At 44.3% G+C, this 26,716-nt stretch overlaps 1 protein-coding gene across 1 annotated transcript in view; it reads left to right on the forward strand.

Annotated features, from left to right (window-relative positions):
- The window catches only part of DYSF (dysferlin), a 171,685-nt gene that overhangs the window by 49,778 nt on the left and 95,191 nt on the right, over positions 1 to 26,716 (forward strand). Inside the window, exons 5-13 of the mRNA XM_018560469.1 lie at positions 1,265 to 1,394; positions 10,234 to 10,421; positions 14,269 to 14,397; positions 16,036 to 16,098; positions 18,016 to 18,066; positions 18,844 to 18,874; positions 24,497 to 24,612; positions 24,918 to 25,044; positions 25,126 to 25,229. Coding sequence (XP_018415971.1) covers positions 1,265 to 1,394; positions 10,234 to 10,421; positions 14,269 to 14,397; positions 16,036 to 16,098; positions 18,016 to 18,066; positions 18,844 to 18,874; positions 24,497 to 24,612; positions 24,918 to 25,044; positions 25,126 to 25,229 — 939 coding nt within the window. The remainder of the gene's footprint in view (positions 1 to 1,264; positions 1,395 to 10,233; positions 10,422 to 14,268; positions 14,398 to 16,035; positions 16,099 to 18,015; positions 18,067 to 18,843; positions 18,875 to 24,496; positions 24,613 to 24,917; positions 25,045 to 25,125; positions 25,230 to 26,716) is intronic.

Here is a 26,716-nt window from a genome sequence, read left to right on the forward strand (position 1 = left end):
ATCTATACAGACTCCTTCCAATCTATACAAACTCCTTCCAATCTATACAATCTATACAGACTCCTTCCAATCTATACAATCTATACAAACTCCTTCCGATGTACCAACCAGCATCTAGATCAATGTTCTACCTGACTGGAAACAAGATGATTGGATAGTTTAGGCCGATCTTCATAGTTTATTGTACAGAGATTGTATAGTAAGATTGTAATCTGTATGGGGAGCTTAACCCTTCCCTGCCCTATCCAGAACCAGAAACAGGTTTTGGGTGTAGTCAAATTTTAGCCGTTTCACACTTACATACATAAAGGGGAATTTATCAAAACTGGAGCAGACAAAATCTGGAGCAACTGTGCATGGCAACCAATCAGCTTCTCTGTTTCATTTTTAAAGTTTAACTGAACAAACTGAAGAGAGAAGCTGATTGGTTGCCATGCACAGCTCCATTTTGTCTGCTCCAGTTTTGATAAATTCCCCTCAGTGTCCTTCCTTTACCATACTTGTTTGTAGCTGCCTATATGTTGATACTAGGGATGTCCCGATGCCGATACTAGTATCGGTATCTGGGCCCATATCAGGCATTTTCACGAGTACTTGTACTCGTGAAAATGCCCCGATTCTTAAGGCCGATTCCGTCCCTTTAAATTTTTGAACCGCAGTGGCTCTCCGAGTTCCCGTGCTTGTGGGGACTTCGCTAGCCTGCTGGGGACCTGCAAGTAGCTGTCCATGACAGTGCCTGTCTGGTTCTATATCTCCTCCTTCCCTGCGCAGGCACAGCCATGGACAGCCCCAAACAGCACAGTACAGTCCCGGACACCGGCACTCTCCACAGCATAGGCACTGCCCGCAGAGCCCTGCAGAGATCTATATGTCGTCCGGGTGAGGTTGGCACGCAGCCTGGTGATATGTATTCTGCTTAGGTGACATGTATTCTGCTCTAGGGACATGTATTCAGTTCTGGTGACATGTATTCTGCTCTGGTGACATCTGCATTTAGCCTTGGTGAGAAACTGTCCTAAAGTCATTAGTCTGTATTGTTTTAGAAAAAATGTCCCTTTAGGAAAAAGTATCGGTAATTGGTATCGGCAAGTACCTGAGGGAAAGTATTTGTACTTGGACTTAAAAAAGTGGCATCGGGACATCCCTAGTTGATACCATTTTCCTCTAGATTGTTCACAGTCAGGTTTATGATTAAAAAAAACTTTCTAAGAGAAATAAAATTACCGCCAGTAATATATTAAGACTTTATTTTGTTTTGTCACAGGCAACGCTGACCCTTCAGATTTCGTACTTCCCTCCTGTGGGGGCCGCGCCACCCTTGACTCTCCCACAGCTTGCGCCGAAGGAGCCCACACCATCCATGGTGTCTTTCAGTACGGTGGACACTGTCACCGGTAAGCCCTCTGGGAGTATGGCATGTAATTGGCATTTGATGTTAGATCTCTGGATCGCATAGACCAGCGGTCGCCAACTTTTCGGACCTCATGGACCACTCAAGTCATAATTTTAAATCCTGCGGACCACTAATACGAATTTTTTAAAAATATATATATATTCTCATTTTTTTGTTTTGTTACATAATATATAAGTATATTCTCACACACAGACACACAGACACACAGACACACACACACACACACACACACACACACACACATATGACAATATATTTACATATGAGATGTGGCAGTGCTGGTGGAAGGAGGGAGCGGTGCCACCCGCCCTGGCCCAGTGATAATATTAATTGTTTCCCCCCTATTGAATCTGCCACTGGCCCTGCCGGCGGCGCCCGCCCTAGCTTCAGCACTGCCCCCAACGACCCCTGTGCCTCCCCTTCCCTCAAACTGAGCCACTATTACCGGGCTTCTCCCCACTTCGTCCGTGTCCCGCAGCCTGCTGAGTCCGGGTACTGACGAGATGCCCCGCCTCCTGCAGAGCCCGCACTGTACTGAGAGCCGCGCATTCCTTGTGACAGCCGCTGCTTGAGTCAGTGAGAGGCAGCCCCGGAGCCTCCGTGCCGCTTCAATGATGGCCCAGCCTGCACGACATCAGAGGTCGTGCAGGAGGTAAATTTTCTCTCGGACCACCGGTTGGCGACCACTGGCTTAGAGGACAGCACAGAGCGTAAATCACAGAGATCACATGATCAGAAATGAGGAGCGGTCCCAATACAAACTAAGATGAGATATCTTCAGACGGGAGAGGAGTTCAAACCTTTCCTCCCTCCTGAAGGAACTTACGTTAGGTCCTCCAAAGCTAACATAAAAAAGGTGGCCTGGAATCACACTTCTACACAACTCGCTAAATCCAAAGCTGAGATCTGAACTCTTTTAGCTGACAGTGGTTTTATAACTGTGTTCAGGCAGTCTTGTGATCCAGGCACACCTGCTAGTCCATCAACCTCCACCGCAACATAGCTCAGTCGAGAACACACCCCCAGTTTGCTGATTGGACAGTGAAAGAACATGACGTTGATAAGGTCATCATTCTACTCCTGTCAACACATGTGCCCTGCAGCGGAGCCTGATTGGCTGACATGGCTTACCATCCTCTGCCGGTCTTTGTGCCGTTGTGCAGGGGATCGCAGGAGGTTGACAAGTTTTGGTACTTAGCTAATTGTATTTATTAATACATTATGGGGGAATTTACTAAAACTGGATCAGACAGAATCTGGAGCTGCTGTTCAAATGTGTAACCAATCAGAGTCTGTCGTCAGCTTGTTCAGCTGAAGAAGTATTAAACCCTCAAACTTTTTTAAATAATGAATCCAGATCAAACAAATGTACATTGCCTGGCAAAGTATTTCCTTACATTTTACAGTTATCATGTTTCTAAACAGCTCCAACTCTCTCAGCCCGGCAGCCCTGAACGTCCTGTCCAGTACAAGATCACAAGGGACAGAGCAGTCTTCAGCAGTCATCCATCTAGGAGGAGGGGGGGATCAGGGAGCAGAAGGAAGTTGATTGGATTGCCTTGCTGTGTCTGTGTATTTGTGGAAACACACAGAGCTCACTAGCACACACAAGGGTGGACTGGCCTCTATTCACAGAATGAACGTTCTCAGGGATTTGCAATGTGAATGTCTCTGTGAATTGTTTATTAACTACCGGGAGCTCTCTAGATCTGAGCGGGCGTCTTTAGACGTCCGCTCAGACACACCCCCTCGCGCGAGCGGGAAATGCCCAATATTTAAAAACAGGCAGCGATGATCAGAGGGAGATCGGTACACGAGCTCCCTCTGGTCCCCTCTCCGCTGCAAGAACGCGGCAAGGGCATGTCATTTATTAGCTCCCTATGTGATAGCAATAAAGTTTAGTGGAAAAAAAAATAGGAAAAAAATAAAATAAAGTTCCCCCCCCCCAAAATTACACATAAAAAAGAATAAAAACACAAACATTTTTTTACAAGTCCCCTCCCATTCATACACGCATGCAAACATGCGCATACGTGCAAAAACGACAAGCAATAATTCTAGGGCCATCAATCACTGATAACACTAAACTGATGAGCGGTAAAAGCTTTTAAAGTGTCGCCTATGGCCAATTTTGGGTATCTATTTGCCCGACGTGACCCCGACTTTTATATTTTACCAAAAAACTGGGTAATAATAAATGTTTCCTAACATTATGTAAAAAAAAAAAAAAAATTTCCCCAAAACTTTCAGTATTTTTCCTAATTATAGTAAAATCATACCGCAGTGGTGATTAAATACCACCAAAAGAAAGCTCTATCTGTCCCCAAAAAATGGTATAAAATGAATTTCAGTACAGCGTTGCATGACGGAATAAACGTCAGCCAAAGTACCGCAGCGCTGAATACTGAAAAATGGCCTGGACAGGAAGGGGGTGTAAAAACCTGGTCTTCAAGCAGTTAATGGAGCGCAAATGTTTGTAATGTGTTCCCGCTCACACTGCGAACCTAAAATCATTTAAAAATAATAATTCTTAGCTTTCTAGTTGTTTCTTTGGAGGAGGAGTAAAACTTGTGAGAACATTTGACAATAATGCCTTGTAGAATGTTGTTTAAAATCCTGTTTCATTTTAATATTAATTCCTAAAAACTGAATGAAGCTTCCCCGTATGAAAACCACATTCATTGATTCGTTCATTTGAAAAAAGGTTTCCATCTTGCTCCTTCCATTTTTTTCTTGTCACTATAGTCGGATATAATGGTTGATACGATCCCATTAGCTATTAGAAAACACATTTTTTAACAAAAAGTAAAAGATGAAGGTGAGCCGATTAAATAAATACCCAACATGCCAAGCTTAAAAATTGTGTGTGCCCATGAAATGGTGAAAAACTACGCTACAACGGATTGTCCATCAGTGACGCTTTAAAAGCCTGTACAGGTCATCAGTTTAGCGTTAAAGGAGAACTATGAGGTGAGTGCTTTACACTCATCCTCATAGTTCTAGCCGACCTGTGGCAATGAAACAGGTCACAGGTCGGCTCAGTAGATTGGGATGTGAGCGCACACATACCGGCGTTCGCTCACTTCTCGATCCTGTCACGGCACAGAGCCGTGACAGCGGAGGGACTGGATTCCCTCCTCCTCGCTCCGATCCTCCAGCGCTGACTGGCGGAACGGACGGGGAAGAGGGCGGGTACAGCTGGTTCTGCCTCTAAATAGGCAGAGCCAGCTGTCACTCACGCAGCTGGGCGTTTCCAGACATAATTGTCGGGATCCGTTTCAGCTCCGGCGTCTCAGTATACAAGCTTAGGGCGTCCTCCTGTCACCCTAAGCTCAGTATAGTGCGAGCCCTAACCCCATAGTTCTCCTTGAAACATGAATATTGGCCCCAGAATTATTGCTCTGACTCTGGCATACGCAACAATGCCTGAGGGCCCCTAATGTCACCTGTGTAGCCCATTGAAGCTGACCAAGCACATCAAGCCAGGTTCACACCTAGGCGATCTGTGACCACGCAGCAATCATGCAAAAAACTGTGAGGATTGCTGAGCGGTCACGGAGTCGCGCAACACAGCCGATTGCGCTGGTGGTGCCATTATTTTCTAATGGCACCCTAGTTGTGGCGGGAAACCGTGCAATCCGCCCGGGGCAACTAAGGGGACATTACAAAATAATGGCACCGCCAGCGCAACCGGCTGTGGTGGGCGATTCGTGGCAGCCTGGCAATCCGCCTGTGCTATTCGACATGATCGTGGTTAAAGAAGCCGCACATCGTGTGTCGCAAAAAAGGTACTTGTACCTTTTTTTAGCGATTGCCACGCAGATGTAACCCCAGTGAAATCAATAGGGCCGCACGGCAACCTCTGTGTGCACTAACACACGATTTCTCCCTATGTCATAGAGAAGAGGAGAAGGGGAGGTGTCCTGTAGTCCTGTCCTAGGGTGACAATGCTGCTCCACCATTAGTAACATGGCTGTAATGCTTTATCCTGAAAGGCGCACAATTTTTTATTTAAAATCTAGGTTATGATGTAGAGTTTAGGCTGTCACAGGAGTCTGAGCGAGCGGTGCGGGAGGAGAGCTCAGCCTCCTGTGACAGCAATGACAGCTGTCTCCGCCCACACCGCTCTCCTCTGATCTGTGACAGGAGGTTGAGTGGTGCGGGGAGGAGAGACGCGGCCGCTCACAGTGCTCTCCTCCCACAGCGCTCGGCCACCTGTGACAGTTTCTCTCCTCCCCGCTGGGACACACAGCAGCGCCCAGCGGGGAGGAGAGAAAGAATGGATGCACCGCTGTATCAGCCAGAACATGGCACTTTCAGCATTATGCCAAAAGTGCCATTTTGGCTCGCTAAACACAAATTACATTTCCCCTTGTTTACAATTTGAACCAAGCCGAGCAATTGGTTGCTAGGTTACGTGTGTCAGCTTCTGTCCTAGCAATCAAGGATGCTTTGCAGCCGCCTGTATCCCAGCGACCAATGATATTGTGGCCTGCAGAGCACCATCAATTGCTAGGGCACAGGCCAGGGACGCCAAGCCTCATTGGTTGCTAGGATGCAAGCATCGCCAACGTCCTAGCAACCGATGTGTGTGTGATAAGGGGAGGGATTCATGGCTCAGCATCACATCCGTATTTTGGTCCAGTTAAGGGGGACATTTCCACCAAGATACTTAAAATCTGTAGTGCACTTCTTATCTCTCTGTTAATATTTTATTTTATTACATATTAGCTCATTAGAGTTTTCTATCCGCCATATATAAACCACAATAATGCCCGGTTTATATGTTCCAGTGTTTATATACAGTATTCTGTTTTAACGTTTTTGGATGAGCCCCACTGGCCAGATTTTACCATGAAGCCCCAGTAGGGGTTCAAAATGCATAAGGGGAGGAGCTGGGCAGAGTGTTCTCTGTTGTGCTGGAACAATAAAAGTTGTTTTTAGCTTCCTGGCAACAACAGTTGGTTATATCGTGCTCACTGATCAGAAGTAGGAGGGCCCTCGGCCTGTTCTCTTGTTGACGGGTGCTGAGGGTCGTTGCCTAGTAACCGTCATTTATCACTGCAGAGCTCACCATGGAGGCCGGAAGCTCTGAGCAGTGCCCCATGCTCTCTATTTCAGGTTTTTATTGCTGTCTGCACCATGCCTGCTAAGAACAACCCTCTTTGTTTGTTCCCGTGACCATTTTTGCCGTGACAGGAAGTGGTGGAAGATTCAATATTTACAGTTGTCACCGCATCAGGACTAAGAGGGGATTTCACCACTTCCTTTTCAACTTCCTGTTGTGGCTTCAGGACAGGAAGTGAAGGGAAATGTCATTAGGACACTAGCAAGGCAATCTAAAACGAGAGTTATAATATTGCAAGTGTTGGTATTGGTTGGGGGATTGATGGGGAGGGGCAGCACATGGCGGTTACCCTAGGAGAGAATCTCGCTGCAGAACTCGCTGGATTTCTAGCAGGGTCAACAGATTTATTTGCACATATTGTGAAGATATAACAAAACACTTTCAGTAGTATATTTAACAGACCAAAAGGAGTAAAAATAAGATCAGCGTTTACATACACTTTAAGGATAATCAGAATTCAGACACAGGTCAGGCATGTTTCATGAAGCAAGGCTATCTGAAGAGCAGTGCCTGCAGGCTCAGAAGATCGGAGTCTCGGTCTTCAATAGATAAAGCAGCTATATAGCACGGGCATTGACGGGAGCAGCAACTGGCTGTACAGGGATGTAAAGATTTTACAGGCAGAGCTTATTATAACTGCCTGGACAGAGCTGCCATAGAAGGTTCATGTTCTCATGACCACAGAATGTAACATTCTAGTCATGTAAAAGCAACAAGTGGGGGGAATTATTTATTTGATCAATAAATGACCAATAAAAAAATGACAAAAGAAACACAAATACCCCTTACAAGGGTAAATGTTAGAGTTTCTGGAAGCAGAGATGTTTCATACTGCGCTTGAATTTGCTATGCGGATCTGAGTGCAGTGTATTGGTCTCTGTTATCAGGCAGATCAGTCTCTGTGATGTCATACTGCTGCATCTGTCTCCGGGATTATTGATGTTTAGGCTGGGTTCACACCTAGGCGTATCGAATATGCGCATTTCGTGACGCGCGTTTTTACAGCGATTCGCTGTAAAAAAAACATGTGACAAACGCGCGTTTCCGAGGGCTACTTGGCTGTATCCCAATGGAAACGCACGACAAAAATGCCCCAAAGAAGCTCCTGTACTTCTTTGGGCGTAGGGCGTTTTGTAGCGCGTTCATACGGCCTGTAATACGCCTAAGTGTGAACCATACCCATAGGAAATAATGGGATTTCGGTGTTTGAGCGTTTTGCAGAGCGTAGGAACGCGCTACAAAACGCCCAGGTGTGAACCAGGCCTAGAGATACTTCCTAGGAGGATGAATGAAGGGAATCGGTCCCACAGTTCCCAAGAAGGCTGCCGCAATGTCCCCAGCAAGTGCAGGACCTAAGGCAGCTGCTTCAATGTACAAAATGTAAGCGCAGATATCAGTTTTTGGTATCAGAGCTATAAAGTACAATTCCCAGCAATACATTATACAGCAATGCAGAATAAAGCACAGGACAGAAACATCAGGCAGTATTTTTGAAGTAGCTTTGGAGTACAGGTGCAATTTTGCTGCACCATACCTGTATATAGTCTGTGCTGCCGCTCTGTGGAGGTAGCCTGATGTCTCGGGCAGAGGGTCTCAGGAGGGGGATATGTGCACAAGGCCTCAGGAGGGGGAGACGTGCAGAGGGTCTCAGGAGGGGGGAGATGTGTGGAGGGTCTAAGAAGGGGGAGATGTGCAGAGGGTCCCAGGAGGGGGAGATGTGCAGAGGGTCTCAGGAGGGGGAGATGCGTGGAGGGTCTCAGGAGGGGGGGATGTGCAGAGGGTCTCAGGAGGGGGATATGTGCACAAGGCCTCAGGAGGGGGAGACGTGCAGAGGGTCTAAGGAGGGGGAGATGTGCAGAGGGTCCCAGGAGGGGGAGATGTGTGGAGAGTCTAAGGAGGGGGAGATGTGCAGAGGGTCCCAGGAGGGGGAGATGTGTGGAGGGTCTCAAGAGGGGGAGATGTGTGGGCCAGTGGAAGCGCTGTAAATAGGCGCAACGTGATTCCCAAGAAGGCTGCTGAGAGGTCACCAGCAAGCACCGGTATCGATTTTTGGTATCTAAGCATTCACATGAATACGAGTACTCGTACAAATGCTCAGTATTGGCACCGATACTGGTATGGGTATCGGTGCATCACTGATATAAATACTTATTTAGAATTATTTACATTTTTAACCCCTTTGTACATATCTGGTATGCCCAGGCTTCAAGGAGTTAAAACAAGCTTGCTGCTACATCTGCAGCTGTGGACTTTTCTTCAGTTATGTTTAGCTGGGTCAGAGCTTTAGCCCCTCATTCAGGGCCCTACCGAGCAGCTCCCGGGAAGGACAGGTGCTGCGTGTGATTAGTACGCAGCCCCCATCCTTCTCTATGAGACTATGAGACCGTATGCCCCCCTACGCTCACCTCAAATACAGGTCCGTAGGGGTGCGCGCTTCCTCGCTCGGACGCAGACATGATCCATCCTGTCAGCGTACGAGTACGCTCACCCGCACGGATGAGGGTGGGTGAGCTTATGGGGGGCGTATGGCCGCGTAGTCCCATAGAGAAGGACGGGGGCTGCATACTAATCACACGCAGCACATGTCTTTTCCGGGAGCTTCCCTGATACGACCATGCATGCAGCACGGAGCTGTACGTGCGGGCCGATTACAATGTGAATGAGGGCTTACTGTAAGAGTGATCTGGGTGGCTCTAGCTGCTCCGGGGCCTCTAAGCTCTTCTGCTACTCCTGGGTGCCCAGGACTACAACATGCACAGTCAAGATGCCGAGCGGGAGGACATTAAGGAACATCTGTTCGCCAATGTCCCCTGCAGTGTCTGTATCTGGAACCATTCAGCTCTGAGCATTTCCGTATACAGAGCAGTTGAAAACCCCAGCTGAAAAGCTGGATAAATAGCAGATTGAGTGCAATCTATGCTTGATCAGCTGGAGCAGAGGGCAGGGGAGATATTAGAAGTCTAACAGACCCCTGATGTCTTAATAAGGGTGCATGTCACCAGTCCAGTGCTATCACATAGGGGTCTTGTTATCCCTCTTCCCATAGCAATAAAGTTGAGTCGGAAAAAAAAAAAGTGTCACCAATTTAAATTGTGATAAAAATAACTAAAATGAACTAAAAAGAATTAAAAGAACACCCGTCACACACACACACATGCATATGCAAATGTGCAAGAGTATGTAAACAATGGTGTTCATTGGTGTTGTCTGATGTCGGAATCTGAAACTGTTTTAATAGTATTGTTTAAGAAATAAGAAACTTGCCTCGTCTTCTGAGAACGTATATTCAAAATTGTCAATATTCCAGAATCTGGAGGGTATTATTGGCATTCCCTCATGATTGGTATGGGGTGTGCAGTGTCTTTCTATTTTACAGAAAGCCACCTAGGCAGCTACAACATCAGGAATAAAAAATTTCTTAGCTGTATACTTCATCTGTGACATCATCAATGGTCTACTAAAACTTTGAGGTTGTTGCTTGAGCCCCTTCAAAAGTCTGGATGATGTAGGCCTCGGGTTGCAATTGCAACTCTTGTGACCCGCTAGAACAGCAGAAATGGTCTTTGATTATAAATACCATTTTTAGTAGATGTTGCTTCATTTGCGCAGCGCTTTGTTATTGTCTGCGGATAAAATGGCCGCTGTATTGCAGTTTGTGACTTACTGTACTATACTTGTGTTTCCTGTGCAGACATAACAGGGGAAGAGGACACAGAAGATCAAATGGGCACTGGAGATGAAGGGGATACAGTGTCACTTCTGCCCGGAGCCGAGCAGCCGACTCTTCCCAAGAAACCCCAACAATACCAAATCCAGGGAGTCAAGAGGAAGAAGAGCGCCCCTCAGAGGGTGCTGTCCAACAAACCTCAGGACTTCCAGGTGAGCGAAGACTGACAGATCAGTTGTATGTGGAAGATACATATCCATTTAATATGGATTAATGTGTGCACCTCTAAAGTCCTGCTATATTTTTGCTGTATTCTCTAGTTACCATAAGGGTGGGAGTACTTAATCTAGGACCATAGGTCATTTGTTCCACAGTATTTGGAACAGATGTTGACTGCAGGCCAGCACTGGGTACTTTTTGCATTTGATAACAACAGCAGTTTTGTCATTGATATATTATGGCAGGAATTTTGAAGTGCAAAAGTAGTGGGGGTTGTGGTTGTTGGGATTAGGGATTACAGGTTAGGGTTTGAATTGAGGGTGAAGATTTAGGTTGAAGGTAAGGGTGGGGGTTAAAGCAGACCTAGCATTATATTTACAGTAGGGATGCACCGATACTAGTATCGGTATCCGTGCCGATACCGAGTATTTGGGAGAGTACTTGTACTCGCCCAAATTCTCCCGATGCCTATCCCAATACCAGAACTTCTGGTATCAGAAAGCTGGTCATTACATGCTGCCCGGCTTCCTCATTGGCTGTGAAGCCGGCTTTAAGATCCCCGTCACCAGGGAGCATGGAGCCAGCTTCCAGGCCAATCAGGAAGCCGGGGGGCGAGTAATGACTCACCCCCCCCCCACCCCGGCATCCTGATTGGCCGGGAAGCCGACTCCATGCTCCCTCGGCATTTAATGACTCGCTGCCGGGCTCCCTGATTAGCCAGCTTCCCGGGTAATCAGAAAGCGAGTCATTACATGCTGCCTGGCTTTCTTAATTGGGCTTCCAGTATCGATATTCAGTATTGGCGAGTACTGAAAAAATATTTATTAAATGTTAAGTGAATGCATGCAAAGTAACGTGGGCGTGAAACATTTCCAGGTTATTACTTCTCATAGAGATCACAAAAGTCCCCCTGACAGAGCCTTCATCACCTTCCATGTTCAGCCATTGACCAATAACTAAAATACTGGCAAAGGGATGGCACAGTTATACAAATCACAATGTCTGCACAGTAGCATGTTGTTGGCTTAGTGCAGGGGTGCCCACAATTTTTGTGTTAAGATCTACTTTTCAAATGACGAGCTGCATGAGATCTACCAACGAAAAAAAAAAACCTCCCTCGCTCTCTCTCTCCTGACTGTCTCTCCTCACACTCTCTCCTGGCTGTCTCTCCTTGCTCTCTCTCCTGGCTGTCTTTCCTCACTCTCTCTCCTGGTTGTCTCTTCTTGCTCACTCTCCTGGCTGTCTCTCCTCGCTCTCTCTCCTGGCTGTCTCTCCTCACTCTCTTTCCTGGCTGTCTCTCCTCGCTCTCTCTCCCCTGGCTGTGTCTCCTGCCTGTCTTTCCCTGCTCTCTCTCCTGTCTGTCTTTCCCAGCTCTCTCTCCTGGCTCACCTTGCTGTATTTTGCAAACAGTGCAGTGCAACAGGCTGTGTAAACTAATATTCTTTGATGTAATGCATAGCACTTCAACCCCCAGTATCCACCAGAAAGGTGTCAGGGAGCTTGGCTCAGCAGACTCGGGCTGATAGGTAATCATGTGTGCACAGCTAAATACAGGTGAAACTCGAATAATTAGAATATCGTGCAAAGTTAATTTATTTCACTAATGCAACTTAAAAGGTGAAACTAATATATGAGATAGACTCATTACATGCAAAGCAAGATAATTCAAGCCGTGATTTGTCATAATTGTGATGATTATGGCTTACAGCTCATGAAAGCCCCAAGAACCCCAAATCCACAACCTCAAAAAAGTAGATTATTACATGCAATCAATAAAACAAGGATTGTACATAGAACAATATCGGACCTCTGAAAAGTACAAGCATGCATATGTACTCAGTACTTGGTTTGGGCCCCTTTTGCAGCACTTACTGCAATTACTTTTACACGATATTCTAATTATTCGAGTTTCACCTGTAAATATACCAAAATGGAATAAAGGGGCCGCCATTCACACCCTTCGGGATCTACCAGCATTAGCTTTGAGAGCTACTGGTAGATCACGATCTACCCAATGGGGACCCCTGCTCTAGCCTATCCCTACTAAACGTGTCACAAAATGATCCAGCTTAACCTCTTGATGCCGCCCATATATGTGGACCCACGGCGGTGCAATTCTTTTATTGAAAACTAGAAAAGAATATAAAATAGCTTTTTTTTTTTGATTGTTTGTGTCCTCCTGGTGCTCAGCACTGCAGCTCTGTTACATTCATTTCCATTTACTGAGTATGAGCAGTGTGCATATATTGCGGTCATGTGCACTGCTCTATCCAGAGTACAATACCCATTAAATAATTGCGCCAGCAATCCTACTGCACATGTGTTCCTCAATTCACTTCTGCTGATAGCTCCCACAAGTTGATGAAATGACGGATTATCCTGTGGTTATGTGCTAGATATGGCTGCATCGGTGTATATTCATGTAGTCCACCACTGCCAAGGAGGGTGGCTACATTATACTGTACAGTGGGGCTGTGTAGAGCGAATGTAGCCACCCTCCTAAAGGAAGTTGGAGCAGAGGATTATTATTATTTTGTTCAGATAAGCTGTCCGAAGTTCCTATTATAATGGACACAGATCAATACAAATGATGGTGGGGAATGTGGTATTTTTATTTGGGTTTAGTGAAACTTTTACTTTAAAAAAAAAATGGAAGTGCCCTGACCTTTTTACCAGACAGGAAGTGAAGGAATCTCTCTCTAGCAGTAAACCCTGACAGGAGTTCAAATCCTTCCTCATGCTAGCCAAAATTATACATTCATACACAGACCTGAGGCATCCTGGATTCCCATCTCTTCAGCTGTCCCTTAGCTCTTCTAGCAGGGGTGCAGTAATGAAGCAAGGAGCCTGGCAGCTGTTGCAGTTTTGGTGTTGTGCTCGGGGTGATGAGGGTGTGCCCAGACACACCCAGCACACCCTGTGGGCACGCCTATGGTCAGGACCTACCAAAAGTGGTCAAAGGAAGGAAGACCGGTAAAACAGCGACAGGGTCATGGGCGGCCAAGGCTCATTGATGCACATGGGGAGCGGAGGATGGCCCATGTAGTCCGATTCAATAGAAGACCTCAAATTATTGAAAAAGTTATTCCGGGTTCCGACCAGACACACACACAGAGCATTGCAGTTTGTTGTGTATGGGTATGTATAGCCAGAGACCAGTCAGGGTGCCCATGCTGACTTGTGTCCATTGAAAAAAGTGCCTACAAAGGTCTGATAAATTGTGTTTTCTTTTACATCATGTGGATGGCCGGATGCATGTGTGTCATTTACCTGGGGAAGAGATAGCATAAGGATGCACTATGGGAAGAAGGGAAGCCGGTGGAGGCAGTGTGATGCTTTGGTCAATATTCTACTGGGAAATCTTGGGTCCTGCCATTCATGATGATGTTACTTTGTTACTTGACAAGTACCACCTACTGAAACATTGTTACTGACCAAGTACACCCCTTCATGGAAACCGTATTCCCTGATGGCAGTGACCTCTTCCAGCCGGATAATGTGCCCTGCCACTCTGCAAAAATGGTTCAAGAATGGTTTAAGGAACATGAGGGGAATTTATCAAAACTGGAGCAGACAAAATCTGGAGCAGTTGCCCATGGCAACCCATCAGCTTCTCTCTTCAGTTTGTTCAGTTAGGATTTGAAAATGAGAGAGAAGCTGATTGGTTGCCACGCACAGCTGCTCCAGAATATGTCTGCTCCAGTTTTGATAAATTTCCTTCATTGTCTTCAGAATGCATTGGTAATACACTGACATCCCGTGTAGAATAGCATCCATAGCGGCTTGAATTTATCAATGAGTTAGTCCAAATTACCAACATGTTCTATGATTCTCCTTCAGGTTCGGGTTCGAGTGATCGAAGGACGCCAGATTATAGGTTTGAACATCAAACCTGTCATCAAGGTGACAGTTGCCGGGCAGACTAAGAGGACCCGGATACGGAAAGGAAACAACCCATATTTTGATGAGGTAATGTAAAGTTCGGTTGATTGGACCAAGGCCGGGGCACAACTAAAACTATCAGGTTCTCTCACTGAACCTCTGACTTTCGCAGACCAGAGACTCCAAAGCACCCCATTATTAAATCTTCACTGTATGAATGTATCAGTATTCGCTCAAAAGTCACAAAATTTTATTTTCTGATATTTACAGGGCTATTCACAAAAGGGTAAAGAGTTTGGAGAAGGCATGAGAAGGGAACAATCTAGGACAACATAGCTGATCTGGAAAGTGAAGTGAATTGGAGACTTCTTCCAAATCAGCTATTTTGGCCTAGGTTGTTCACTTCTCCGGCCTTCTCCAAACTCTACACCCCTTTTGCGAATAGCCCTGTTAGTTTGTCTTTCGCAGGGTGAAAGTAACATTCCCTAATACTCCAAGAACATTTAATCCTAAGAGAAAACAGCCTAAAACAATAGCCTGAGAACATTTGAGTAATAGAGAAAACAGCTGAAACCAATAGTTTAAGAACAGACCACCGAAAGAAAAAAATTGCCTAAAACAATAGTCTAAGATCATTGGACCAGGAAAGAAAATACCTTATGAAGATTTGCTTTTGCCCCATTCATACAACAGCCACAACTTTGTTCAAAATTCCCTCATTCTAATAAGTGAATGCTGGTTAATTCACACAGAATAAATGTGCATGCTGTTTCCCAGGATGAAAAGCTATGCAATTTTTTTTTATAAATAGATCCCACCACTTAGGAACTAGTTGGAGCTAAACAGAAATGTGGAACAGTTGCCAATGGCAACCAATCAGCATTTCTCTTTAGTTTGCCCAGGTAAGATTTGAAGATGAGACAGAGTAGCTGATTGGCTGCTGTTGTGAGGTCGGGGCAAAATTGAATGTTTCAAATTTCTCTTCTGGTTGAATGGTCTTCAAAATTTACCTGCAGTGATTAAAATGGGTTAATTTATAGAATGAATTGGGAAATGAGGAAAATACCACATTATGGCCTCTGAGGATCGTAAGAAATATATACATATTGGTAACAAGAGATACAATGTAACAATTCTAGAGAACACTGGAAGGATCCCGGTAGTGGCAATGGTTACAGTCATCTGCTCATTCCCTCCAGTGTTCTCCAGAAGTGTCACATAGGGGTCTATTCACGAAGCTGCCGAAGGATCTAGCCGTAGCTTCGGCCAAACCTTTGGCTAGCTTCGGCCCCAGGACCCCTTCGGTTCAGTAGAACTGAAGGGGTGCTGTACGGGCTATTCACTATAGCCCGTACAGCTCCCGAACATGGCCGAGCGTCCGGCCACGTTCGGGAGCCGCTGAACTCAGCCGTACCAGCCAGAAGTGTATAGCCAAACAGTGTTCGACTCACTTCAGGTTGGTCATTCATTCGGCTACCTACGGCAGCTTAGTGAATAGACCCTATAGTGTCTCTTATTACTATGATATATAATCATTTTACATGATGAGGCGGTGAATAAATTCTAACATATCCCGAAAAAGATTTTTGAAATAAAGGTTGCTATGCATCGCACTGTATATATAAAATCTATAACAAGTCAATGTCACTAGTTCAGCTTGTTTTTTTTAACTCTTGCTGGTCATGTGTTGGTCATCTAACTGAGCCCCCATTCTTCTTTTTACAGACATTTTTTTATAACTTCTTTGAATCACCGGCTGATCTCTTTGATGAACCCATTTTCCTTAAGGTGAGTATCTACCAGAAATGGCCCAGCTCAGCAGATTCCGTACTTTGGTTGGTTCCACCAGCACCATATCTGCCTTGTCTAAGAATACCAAAGACACAATTCATTGCAGTTGGATCAGGAAACATTTGTTAATGGGGACTTCGCCAGGATTGGCTGTTCCCTGCCCATTGCTATACATAGTTACATAGTATTTGAGGTTGAATAAAGACACAGGTCCATCAAGTTCAATCTTTGTGTGTCTGTATGTGATTGTGCATGTGTGTATGAGTCCCTGTGTGATCTAGTTTTTAGGAGTACCTGTACCCCTATATGTTACGGTCTCTGAGGAAGATATCTAAATGCTTTTTGAATGATTCAATATTCTCTGCTGATACCTTTGCTCGTGGCAGCAAGTCCAGATTTTAACCACTCTGACTGAAAAAAAGCCCCTACGCCCCTAGTGGTTAAATCTTTTCTCCACCAAATTTCGGTAGTGGCCTCTAGTCTTTGTTATGGAGTTTACTGTAAATAGTTTATTGCTGATGTTGTCATCACCACTAAACATTTTGTACATCAAAAACACGTCCCCTCTCCTTACTTCCAGCGTGAACAAGTTTAAAATTAGTAACCTTGTCTCATAGTTTTGGTCCTCCAGCCCCTTAATTAGTTTAGTTGCCCTTCTCTGGACTCTCTCCAGCTCCAGGACATCCTTTCTGTGGATTGGGGACCAAAACTGGACCGCATACTCCAGATGAGGGCGAACCAGCGACCTATAAAGTGGCAAAATGATTGCTCTGTCTCTACAATACATTCCCTTTTTAATACAGGACAGTACTCTACTAGCTATTGTTCAATCTGTGGCCTACTATGACCCCCAAACCTTTTTCCATTTCTGACTTCCCTAGCGGAGTTTCCATTAATATGTATTCTTCTTGCCTGTTTTTGACCCAAAATGCATTACTTTACATTTTCCAACATTAAACCTCATCTACCAAATAGTATTTGCCCACTCCCCTATTTTATCCAGGTCCCTCTGCAATGCTATAGTGTCTAAGCCCGTGTCTTTGACCCTCCCAATTTTAGTATCATCTGCAAACACAGAAACATGGCTATTAACACTTTCCCCGATATCGTTAATAAACAGCTATGGGTTAAAGAATTCCTTATGCAGATTTTCTTTAGTTATACATACATAGATTTGGTGTTTCTGTTGTTAAGAATGTATTAACATTTGCAGAATTACAGGATACATGTATTTTCATTACCTTTCGTCCCTGTGGGCCTGAATCTGTGCAATCATTTCATAGGGTTTTCTTATGATTGAGGTGTGTTAGACCAACTACTGTATATGAGGTGACTGTTGCCCACTCTAGTATGATCAGACTCAGGGGAGGCGTGGGGGGCAAACACAACCGGCTAGCCCTTTGGTGGCAGGGACAGATTTTTGTGTGCTAAATAAAGTGTGCCACTCAAAACGTGCCATGGTGCCTCATTAATTGGTGTGCATGGTAAATGGTGGTTGTTCCTACATCACAGGATTATTGTCACATGCGTGCATACACCTTTAAGTATCAGCTTACTTTTGAGCTTTTGGCATTTGGTCAGAGGACAGTTTTTTTTTTAACTTAGGCTGTGGCTACTTTTCGAAGAAAATTAACTTTATCGAGTACCCTTTGTTTTGATACACTTAGATTGTATTGAGCTGATTCAAGAGGAAAGTTCAAATGGGCTTGAACATATGCAGTTGTTAAATGCCACAGGAGGCGCCAAGGCCAAGGAGTGCATTTACAGACTTCCAGACTGTGTTCTTGTCTAGTGGAGATGTTTGAATTAGACAACTGGCTACACAGAGTTACATACATTTTAAACAAGTCTACCATAGAGTACTTTGCTGTACTAGTAAGACTAATGCACCTTGTTCACATTCTCTGTATTCAGGTGTTAGACTCCCGATCCCTCAGGACTGACTCCATCATTGGAGAATTTCGGGTAAGTTTGTATCTACATTTGATGTGGCTGTGGAGTTAAAGTGGGCCTAAAATCAAAAAGTGATGATTTTCTTTGTTATAGGGGGACATTTAAAAATGTTAATTGTGCCTTAGCGGTACCCTGAAGATGTACCTTTGTATCTGGAATTTCTCATGAAAATTAGCAGTGCCCTTCCTGGTATGTGATTGTGTCTAGGCACCCCTGTACCCACAGCCTCATAGCTGTATATCTGTAGTGTGAGATCTAAGGCACTGCTGTTTCTAACTGTTAGTATCAGGAGATTTGGAGTAGGATTTGGTGATTTCACTACTGTGCTGCTCACCGTCATGAGAAAGAAGTGCCCTGTCGCTCTACCAAGATGGCTGCCTCCACACAGAGGCACAGTGCAGAACAAGACATAGTAAGTCAGTAATGGGGAAAAGATCAGATGCATGGAAACTACAGGGAGTACTTCTTTGGGTACAAGCTCCAGAGTTCACTTCTTCTTTAGCATGAAACTGTGCTCTACTCTGAAATTAAAATTGCAGCTTAGGCCAGGAGCCAGGAGGAGCCTGATATTTTCCCTCCGTGTCCAGAATTCCCTTTGGTGCCCTGTCTGAGATTGTTTTCCCTTGTTATGGAGGTTAGCCCACCTGCCGGCCTCTTGTCCAATGAGAGTGCCTTAGTCACCAACAAGGCACTGTCATTGGACAAGGAGCTGGCAGTTGGGCAGGTCTTTGTGATGGTGTTTTTTAGAGTTTTGGAATAAATGCAGCATTGTCTCTTCTCCCCGTACAGATGGATGTTGGGATGATTTACGGAGAACCAAGTAAGTCACATTTTGTTATGCTCAAACATCTAGATCTCCTAGACCAGGGGTCAGCAACCTGCGGCTCCGGAGCCGCATATAGCTCTTTCATTCCTCTGCTGCGGCTCCCTGTCCAAGGGCGGAACTACTGAAGGGGCCTCGCTGAGAAAGCGTTGGAATGCTTGACCTGTTGGCGGTCACACATTCCACCGCCAAAAAACTGGGCGGGATTACATTGAAATGTGTGACCACGTCACCGGTCACACATTGTAACGTAGTCACAAACTTTGATAGAACACCGCCATCAGGGGGGTACGGCCGGTACCCATGTGAGAGGTCTGGGCAGCCTTGGGGGCCTCTTACATGAGTCTCAGGTGTACCAGGGGAGGCATGGCAGAGATGACAGGGGAGGGGGTGGAGGAGGCCAGGCCCCAGCAGCAGCAGGCAAGAGGAGTTGGGAGGAGGTACAGAGAAAGGGACCCCGGCGACCAGCCCACCTGAATCCCTGCAGAGCCCACCATAGAGAGTCTCAGATGGGCTGGGCAGGATCTATGGTGTGCTCTGCAGGGTTACTCTCAGGTGAGCTCTGCGGGGTCTCAGGAAAGTCCAGAGTCCAGTGCGTTAGTAAGCCCACATATACCTATATACATAGCATAAAGGTAACAAAACGATCTATGACGTATTATCTTCATTTTAGATGTCAAAAGGGTTTTATGGCTCCCAGTGTTTTCTTTCCGGTGGGAAAGGGGTCCAAATGGCTCTTTGAGTGCTTAAGGTTGCTGACCCCTGTCCTAGACAGATCACGATGGCAATAAACATTGTTGGGGATGTAGAAAACTGCCACAAAATGTAATAAGGCACCCGGTAACTGAGGACAATGGTAGCCATTGCACATGCACGTATGATCTGTAGATATCTGCTGATTGTTTCCATCTGATTGACATTCCATGGTGGAAATGGCTTTCAGAACTCGCTATGGTATTTTCACCTGGACTGCTTGGCCTGGAACCTCAAGACAATTCTGAAGCCTTTCTCTTTAATGGCACACAACCATGTCCATCCAACCATTTGTTCTAAGCTGTTGTAGAGCTGCCTAGACATTCGGTTAATTGCTTGCAGCTTATTGATCTGTTTACATTGTTGGCTTACACATCATTCTGTGCACTGCTTTGTGCACTGAATACTATTTTTCCATCTCTCTAAATGTGCACTGGTTGTCTGTGCACCATAGCTTAGGACAACCACTCCAAGTCAAGCCCGAGAACACAGAATGACTCTTCAAAGTGTATGTCTACAGTATATTAGACATGTGCAATTCGTTTCGTTCCGAATCGAAATTCGGACGAATTTTCGTAAATTCGGACATTCGGATGTATCCGAATTCTGAATTACAGACATAACGAATGCAAACGAATCCGAATTTCCATTTCCGAAATTCGGTAGCGTTCGCACGAACGTTCGTTTCGTTTTCTGTTCGTATTCGTTTCTTATTCGTTTCGTTCGTTGGAGCAAAGTGACATTAGAGAAGGAGAAAAATATTTTTTCCCCCTCAAATGTCACTTTTGCTGCAAACGAACGAAACGAATAAGAAACGAATACGAACAGAAAACGAAACGAACGTTCGTGCGAACGCTACCGAATTTCGTCCGAATCCGAATTCCGAATCCGAATTGACTTTCACACCCGAATCCCGAAAAACGAAATAACACAAATCCGAATTTAAAACGAAACGAAACGAATTTTTTGGCAGTGCACATGTCTACAGTATATATTATGTACATTTCTTCATGTTTTATCTTTTTAAAAATGCTGCAAGTACAGTGGAGTATCTGTTGGTCTTCCAGTAATCTAACATGCTCATAATTTCCTGTTGTTGGCTGACAGCATATTGCTTCTGTTGCACTGAAATCCCCAAGGAGTTTGTCAGCCTTGACTGCTGGACTACATTTATTCCACTCTCCTCTCTGTCCCGCTTTACATGTATATACTGTACATATTTTCCAGAACATAGGGCTCCTGCTTTGATTCCCAAAAGCCTGTCCACAGTGTGTGTAGGGAAAGGGCTCTTGGCAGATGTTGCTCTGGGGGAATGTCTATATCAATTGAGCTATCTCCCAGCAGCTGTCACTGCAAGAATTTTACACATCTAGTCAAGATGTCACAGGCAGTAATAAAAGTTACATGAACAAGGTGAAAGAAAAATATGACACTGGGACATATTCTACAGGGAGAGAGTTTGGGCAATGCTTCGGCCAACACATTAACAACATGTATATCTCCCCTATGCCTGTACTCCTTACAGAATTCCAATAAAGGAGCATTCTAACTTAAGCCTGTCTCCAGACTGAACAGATAGATAATGAGAGAGAGAGACACGAGAAGCCACGAGCAAATTGCAGTTATTGATCTCTTCCTGTCTCAGGATGAGATTCACATTTGGTAGATGAAAAGTCCATCCTGCTTATTGTGTGGTTAGCCAGTGGAGTCTCCATTATTGCAGATATGAAGAGGGTTTGGTTTTTCAAAGCCATTGCCTCATTATTTATATTTAGAGATAGGAGATACAGGAAGTTCTGCATAATATAGGATGAGGAAGATACGTGATCAATGTGGCTTTGACTAAGGAATGACGTCAGGTGGTAATTGCAACATCTCAGAAGCTTCTGTTCATCTAGGATTCTCACACACTTCAGTCTCTAGAGTTTACAGGGAAAACCATCCAGTGAGTGTACGCCCTGTGGGTAATAACCCCTTCGTAATGAGAGAGAAAGAAGGAGAAAGGCCAAGCATTTTCAAGCTGACGGAAAATCACAACTGCTCAAATAACAACTCTTATGTGTGCAGAAGGCTGTCTCTGGAGGCTGACACCCCTAAACCTTGAAGAAGACTGAATTCAACAGCAGAAGATTACATTGTCATGCTCCAGGTAAAGATCAAACTCACAACATGGCATTGCTCAACAAATACCCCCAGATAAATAACGCACACTGACCGATTTTGCTACTGGAGTGTGTCGTGGTTGTGATTTCAAGCCTCATCTGGAGCATGCTTTTAGCAGCCAGTGGCCACACTAAAGTGGCAAATCGGTCAGACGCCAGTTCCTATATCTATTGAGCAATGCCATGGTTGTGAGTTTGAGCCTAGGTTCAGGTACTGTCAGCTAAGAACAGGAGATTGCTGTGGGCACAGGATCACCAAAACTGGACAAGTACAGATTATAAAACATTGCCTGGTCTGACAAATTTTAATTTCTGAGCTTATATGTAGTTGGAGGGTAAGAATTTAGAGTACATGGTGTGAACCATTTAGGATGAGAAGGTTAGAGCATGAACAATTGGCTGGAAAATCTACGGGAACTGCATTTAGCTAAAAAGTCACTATCCCTAAGAAGTTTTTTTCCAGAACCTTGTAGAATCCTGGGCACAAAGAACCCAGGATGCTCTGAAGGGAAAGGGGGTTCTACCTGGAAAGGGGTAGAGTGCGTAATAAAGTGGCCACTTTGTAGATAGAAAATAAAAGAGCAGCTGGTTAACATGAAACAAGGGTGCCCTCTGCCGGTGTTTAGAAGAACAGCACTGTTTGTCGAATTTAAAACTGATGGAAGATTTTATGAGCAACTACTCAGAATTGTTTTTTGAGCAACCAACCAGAATGGAACTTGTACCAGGACAGTACAGTGGCCAATAAAAAAATGGAATCAGATTAGTTGGTATGAGTAGAAAAAGTTATTTTTAGAGGAGAACAGGCAGCTCAATGTCTTAAATTATTTTGTAAAGCATTCATACTGTATAAAGATATTTAAACATATTTTGCACCACTAGTACTCTCCAATCATTCTGAACATGTTCCCAGCTTACAATGTTGTCACCAAGACAGTAGGTGAGGGTGAATCTCCACAAACAAATAGAAGAAAATATATAAAATATCAAGACTCATATAAGATCTAATGACGCACATATGGCAAGTCTAAATTTTAGAAAGTTCAGCCAGCATATCTTTCCTGGAACCTCGGACAGGAGCTGGATATGTGGTGATGCTAGAGGGACTCTGCTACACATCTTTTGGGATTGTCCCAAGATACAACTGTTCTGTTTACAATCAGTACTATAATCCATCAACTAATGGACATTAACCTGGGTCATAACCTAGCGGCATGCTAACTTCATCTGACACCAAACTTGAAATCGATATACAAAAAAGTCCTTTTGGATTCACATACAAAGTCTGTATTCAGTGCTACTGGAAACAAACTACACCTCCTACTGTGACCCATCGGCCCCCTAGGGTAAACAGCATAATATACAAGGAAGATCTCATTGCAGCAATCTGAAATGTTCAAACAAACATGGTTCTACTGGATCCAATACATTTTTCCCGAGTACAAGTCAGTTCTACCAAGCTGGATCCCAGATCACTCAGGCAATATAACCGGGCCACCTTGCCTGGGAAACACTGTACTATTGGCTACATATAGTACAGGTGGGAGGAAAAAAGAAAATAGCACTGCGCTTCAAACTCGAAATTTATATTCCTAAAATGTGAAAAAAAGTCCAGAAGTAATGGACTTCACACATGGTTATGTAGATTAAGAGGGAGTTATACATCACTTGTGAGATTCAACACAGGATTTTCTATATGTACACATTTTATGAGATGTACTAGCACGGGTTTTTTTTTTCTATCATCAGCACAGGCATTGTGCAACACAGGTGTTGTGTATGACACAAATTTGCATATCCCTTTGTGACAATTTCACATTTTATACTATTTTTTTCACATTTTAGGAATATAATGTTCGAGTTTGAAGCGCAGTGCTATTTTCTTTTTTCCTATTTTGGGTATACTCACCTATTAAGCACAGCTGCTCTTAGAGTGTTATTTGATTCCTAGCACAGTTTCTTTCTATCTAACAGTACAGGTGGGAGACCCTGATGTCCAGCCATGTCCCCCCCTTCCCTTACCCATAGAGCAACCAATGCCAAAGAGAGCCAGCCAGAGATTAAATATTTTGTGCACCACTAGTACTCTCCACTCAATCTAAACATGTTCCCATTTTACAATATTGTCACCAAGACAGTAGGTGAGGGTGAATCTCCCCAACAAAATACAAGAAAATATATGCCACCCTATATTTTACTATTGCCCCCTTCTTTTTCCTGTTCCCCCTCCTTTCTCCCTCCTCCCTACCCAAACCCCTGTCCCACACTTCAAGATAAAACATCCACAACTTCATCTGGCCAATGCTGTACCCGCTTTTACTTGGCAAGAAGACATACACAGCAAGGTAGAAAAGCACAGATAAACCAATATAGGTCCTTTAATGGGCCCCTGCTGATATTTCATGTAACAATCCCACACTCCTATCAGTCTAGGATGTTGTGAGTGCCCACACTGGTCTTTATGTAGAACGCGTCATCAAATGTCCATCTAGTATTATATAAGTCACAGAAAGTTAACCTTGTATTAATGTAAGGGAATTTCATTGTTTTACAAACCCAAAATGGATGGCTCAATAGAGTCCTGGAGGAGGATTCCCATTTCTAACAATTTGGGGGCTGAGAAAACCTATAGTGGTATCACATTGGAATTCTGGGGCCACATATTGGACACCCAGGTCATATAATAACGTGTGTTGTATTGCAGAACACGCTTTCCTGAAAAAATGGCTGTTGCTGTCTGACCCAGAGGACTTCTCAGCTGGTGCGAAGGGCTATCTGAAGGTCAGCCTGTTCGTGCTCGGCCCTGGGGATGAATGTCCGGTGAGTAATGTACAGTATTCCTCCTGATCAGACAATAATGCTCTATATAAAGTGGTAGAGAAACAGAATAACAAAGACACCTGGGAATTCCCCTTAGCAATGCTAAGGGCTTATGGGCTTGTGATGATGTCATTAGCGTGAGACCCTTCTGAGCTTACACAGAGCATCTTTTACTGTCCCATTTTATTCAAAACTATTAAAAACATTGAGGCGTTTTAGGATATGTGTAAAAATCTGAGGTTTAGGACTGGATCGTATTCTTAGTTCTAGTCTCTGTAGAGTAATGGGTCTTGTTACACCTGCAGGTGGAGAAGAAGGAAACTATAGAAGAGAAGGAAGATATTGAGGGGAACTTGTTGCGGCCAGCCGGGGTGTCCCTACGTGGAGCTCACCTTACTCTTCGGGTTTTCCGAGCGGAAGATCTGCCCCAGAGTAAGTGATAGGGGAAATGTGGATGTGGTGAGTGGTTTATACTCTATGACCAATGGTAACCCATCTCTCTTGTGGCCTCAGTGGATGACGCTGTCCTGGATAACATCAAGCAGATTTTTGGCGTGGACAGTAACAAGAAGAACCTGGTGGACCCATATGTAGAAGTGGGTTTTGCCGGAAAATCAGTAAGTACATTGAGCAGTGTTTTCATTGTTAAGGCGGCCGTTCCCAAACCATTTCCTTTCTCTGGTACTATTTTAAAGATTTATATCTTTGTAACGATTAGGATTTTAAAAACTGAAGTATAATCTACTTATATTTATATCAACATGCTAATCATGTATATTTAAATAAAATCTTTTCGTTTTCCTTACATATCTGGTGGTGTCATCACTGTTTCCCTGTTCTGCTCCAGGCAGATTATGGCTGGCTGGAGGAGCCGGCAGGGTGCTGTACATAGCTTCATGAAAACATCACAGCACCCCACCCTAGTACTTCTCTCAGGAGCCCTCAGTCCTGATGTAAGCAGTGGGCTGGCTTTTGGGAGGAGTTTTCTAAATATCAAAATTCCCTAATGGATGGTGTCAGTCTGTAGGATTGGGAGTACCTAGGCAGATTGTATTTGTCTGCATGCTGCCCTAGGTAACAACCACATGTGATGCTGAGCCGCTCTAAACAGAAAAAACAATGCACTTTAAATGCGCATTGTTCAGACATTTAGTCAGACAAAATAGTCCAAGTGTGGTTTTTTCTTATAATAGCCGCAAACTAGCGTAATCCGTGCGGATAAAAGATTTTAGCGTTTGCATTGCACGGAAAACCGCGCAGGAAACGCAAACGATATATGTAAATGGAGCCAAAGAAAACCTGTAGGGCCACAACAGCCATAGTGCATAGGATTAGGATAGTTTTCCTAGTTCATCCAGAGATGAAGGTTCTAGCATCTCACGTACATGTCATATATAAAGTCAAACGTGGTTCAGTCCAATTTCCCACAACTATGTAGTCTGTTGGCTCCCTGCGACCATTCAATATGTAGCCTAGTCATGTACGTCCTCCCTTTACATACTCATTGATTTAAAAAAAAAGGAAAATGAGATTGGATAGTCAGACTGATAGATAGTCAAAACAGATAGTCAAAACTGAATATATCACAATCTTTAGATGTGGTGGCTGCACTTGTTTTCTTTTTTTCAGGCAAAGTTCCCTCATTGCAAGTACACAAAATACCTGTTGATGCTAATTTAAAAAAATCCAGTAGCCTTGTGAATTCCTGTGTAACGAACTGAAATCTGAAAGATTGTTATATATGTTAACTACGAGATAATTAGCAGATTAATAGAAGGAGTTTTTGTTAACTATGGAATCTTCCTGGTTCTCACCATATGGCTTTGTTGCAAAGTTACAAGTTACAAACAGATTGCCGAACAAGACTGTAATTTCCATTTATAGCTGCGACTTAGTACGAGGCTGGCACCAAGTTACATTGAATGATCGCTGTAACACTAATTGATCAGAGAAGGAGGATCTGCTTTGATATATTGAGACTATGGCTGTCAAACTTACAGCTGGTGCAGTGATCAGAAGGAAGAGGGGGGTGTAATTTTAACATATAGGTCTTTGCTCGCAGGCTTGTACGAAGTCCTGCAAGGTGTGTGTGTATATATATATA

Source organism: Nanorana parkeri, unplaced genomic scaffold (genome assembly GCF_000935625.1).
Source record: "Nanorana parkeri isolate BGI_ZX_2015 unplaced genomic scaffold, ASM93562v1 scaffold456, whole genome shotgun sequence".
NCBI classification, from domain to species: Eukaryota; Metazoa; Chordata; class Amphibia; order Anura; family Dicroglossidae; genus Nanorana; species Nanorana parkeri.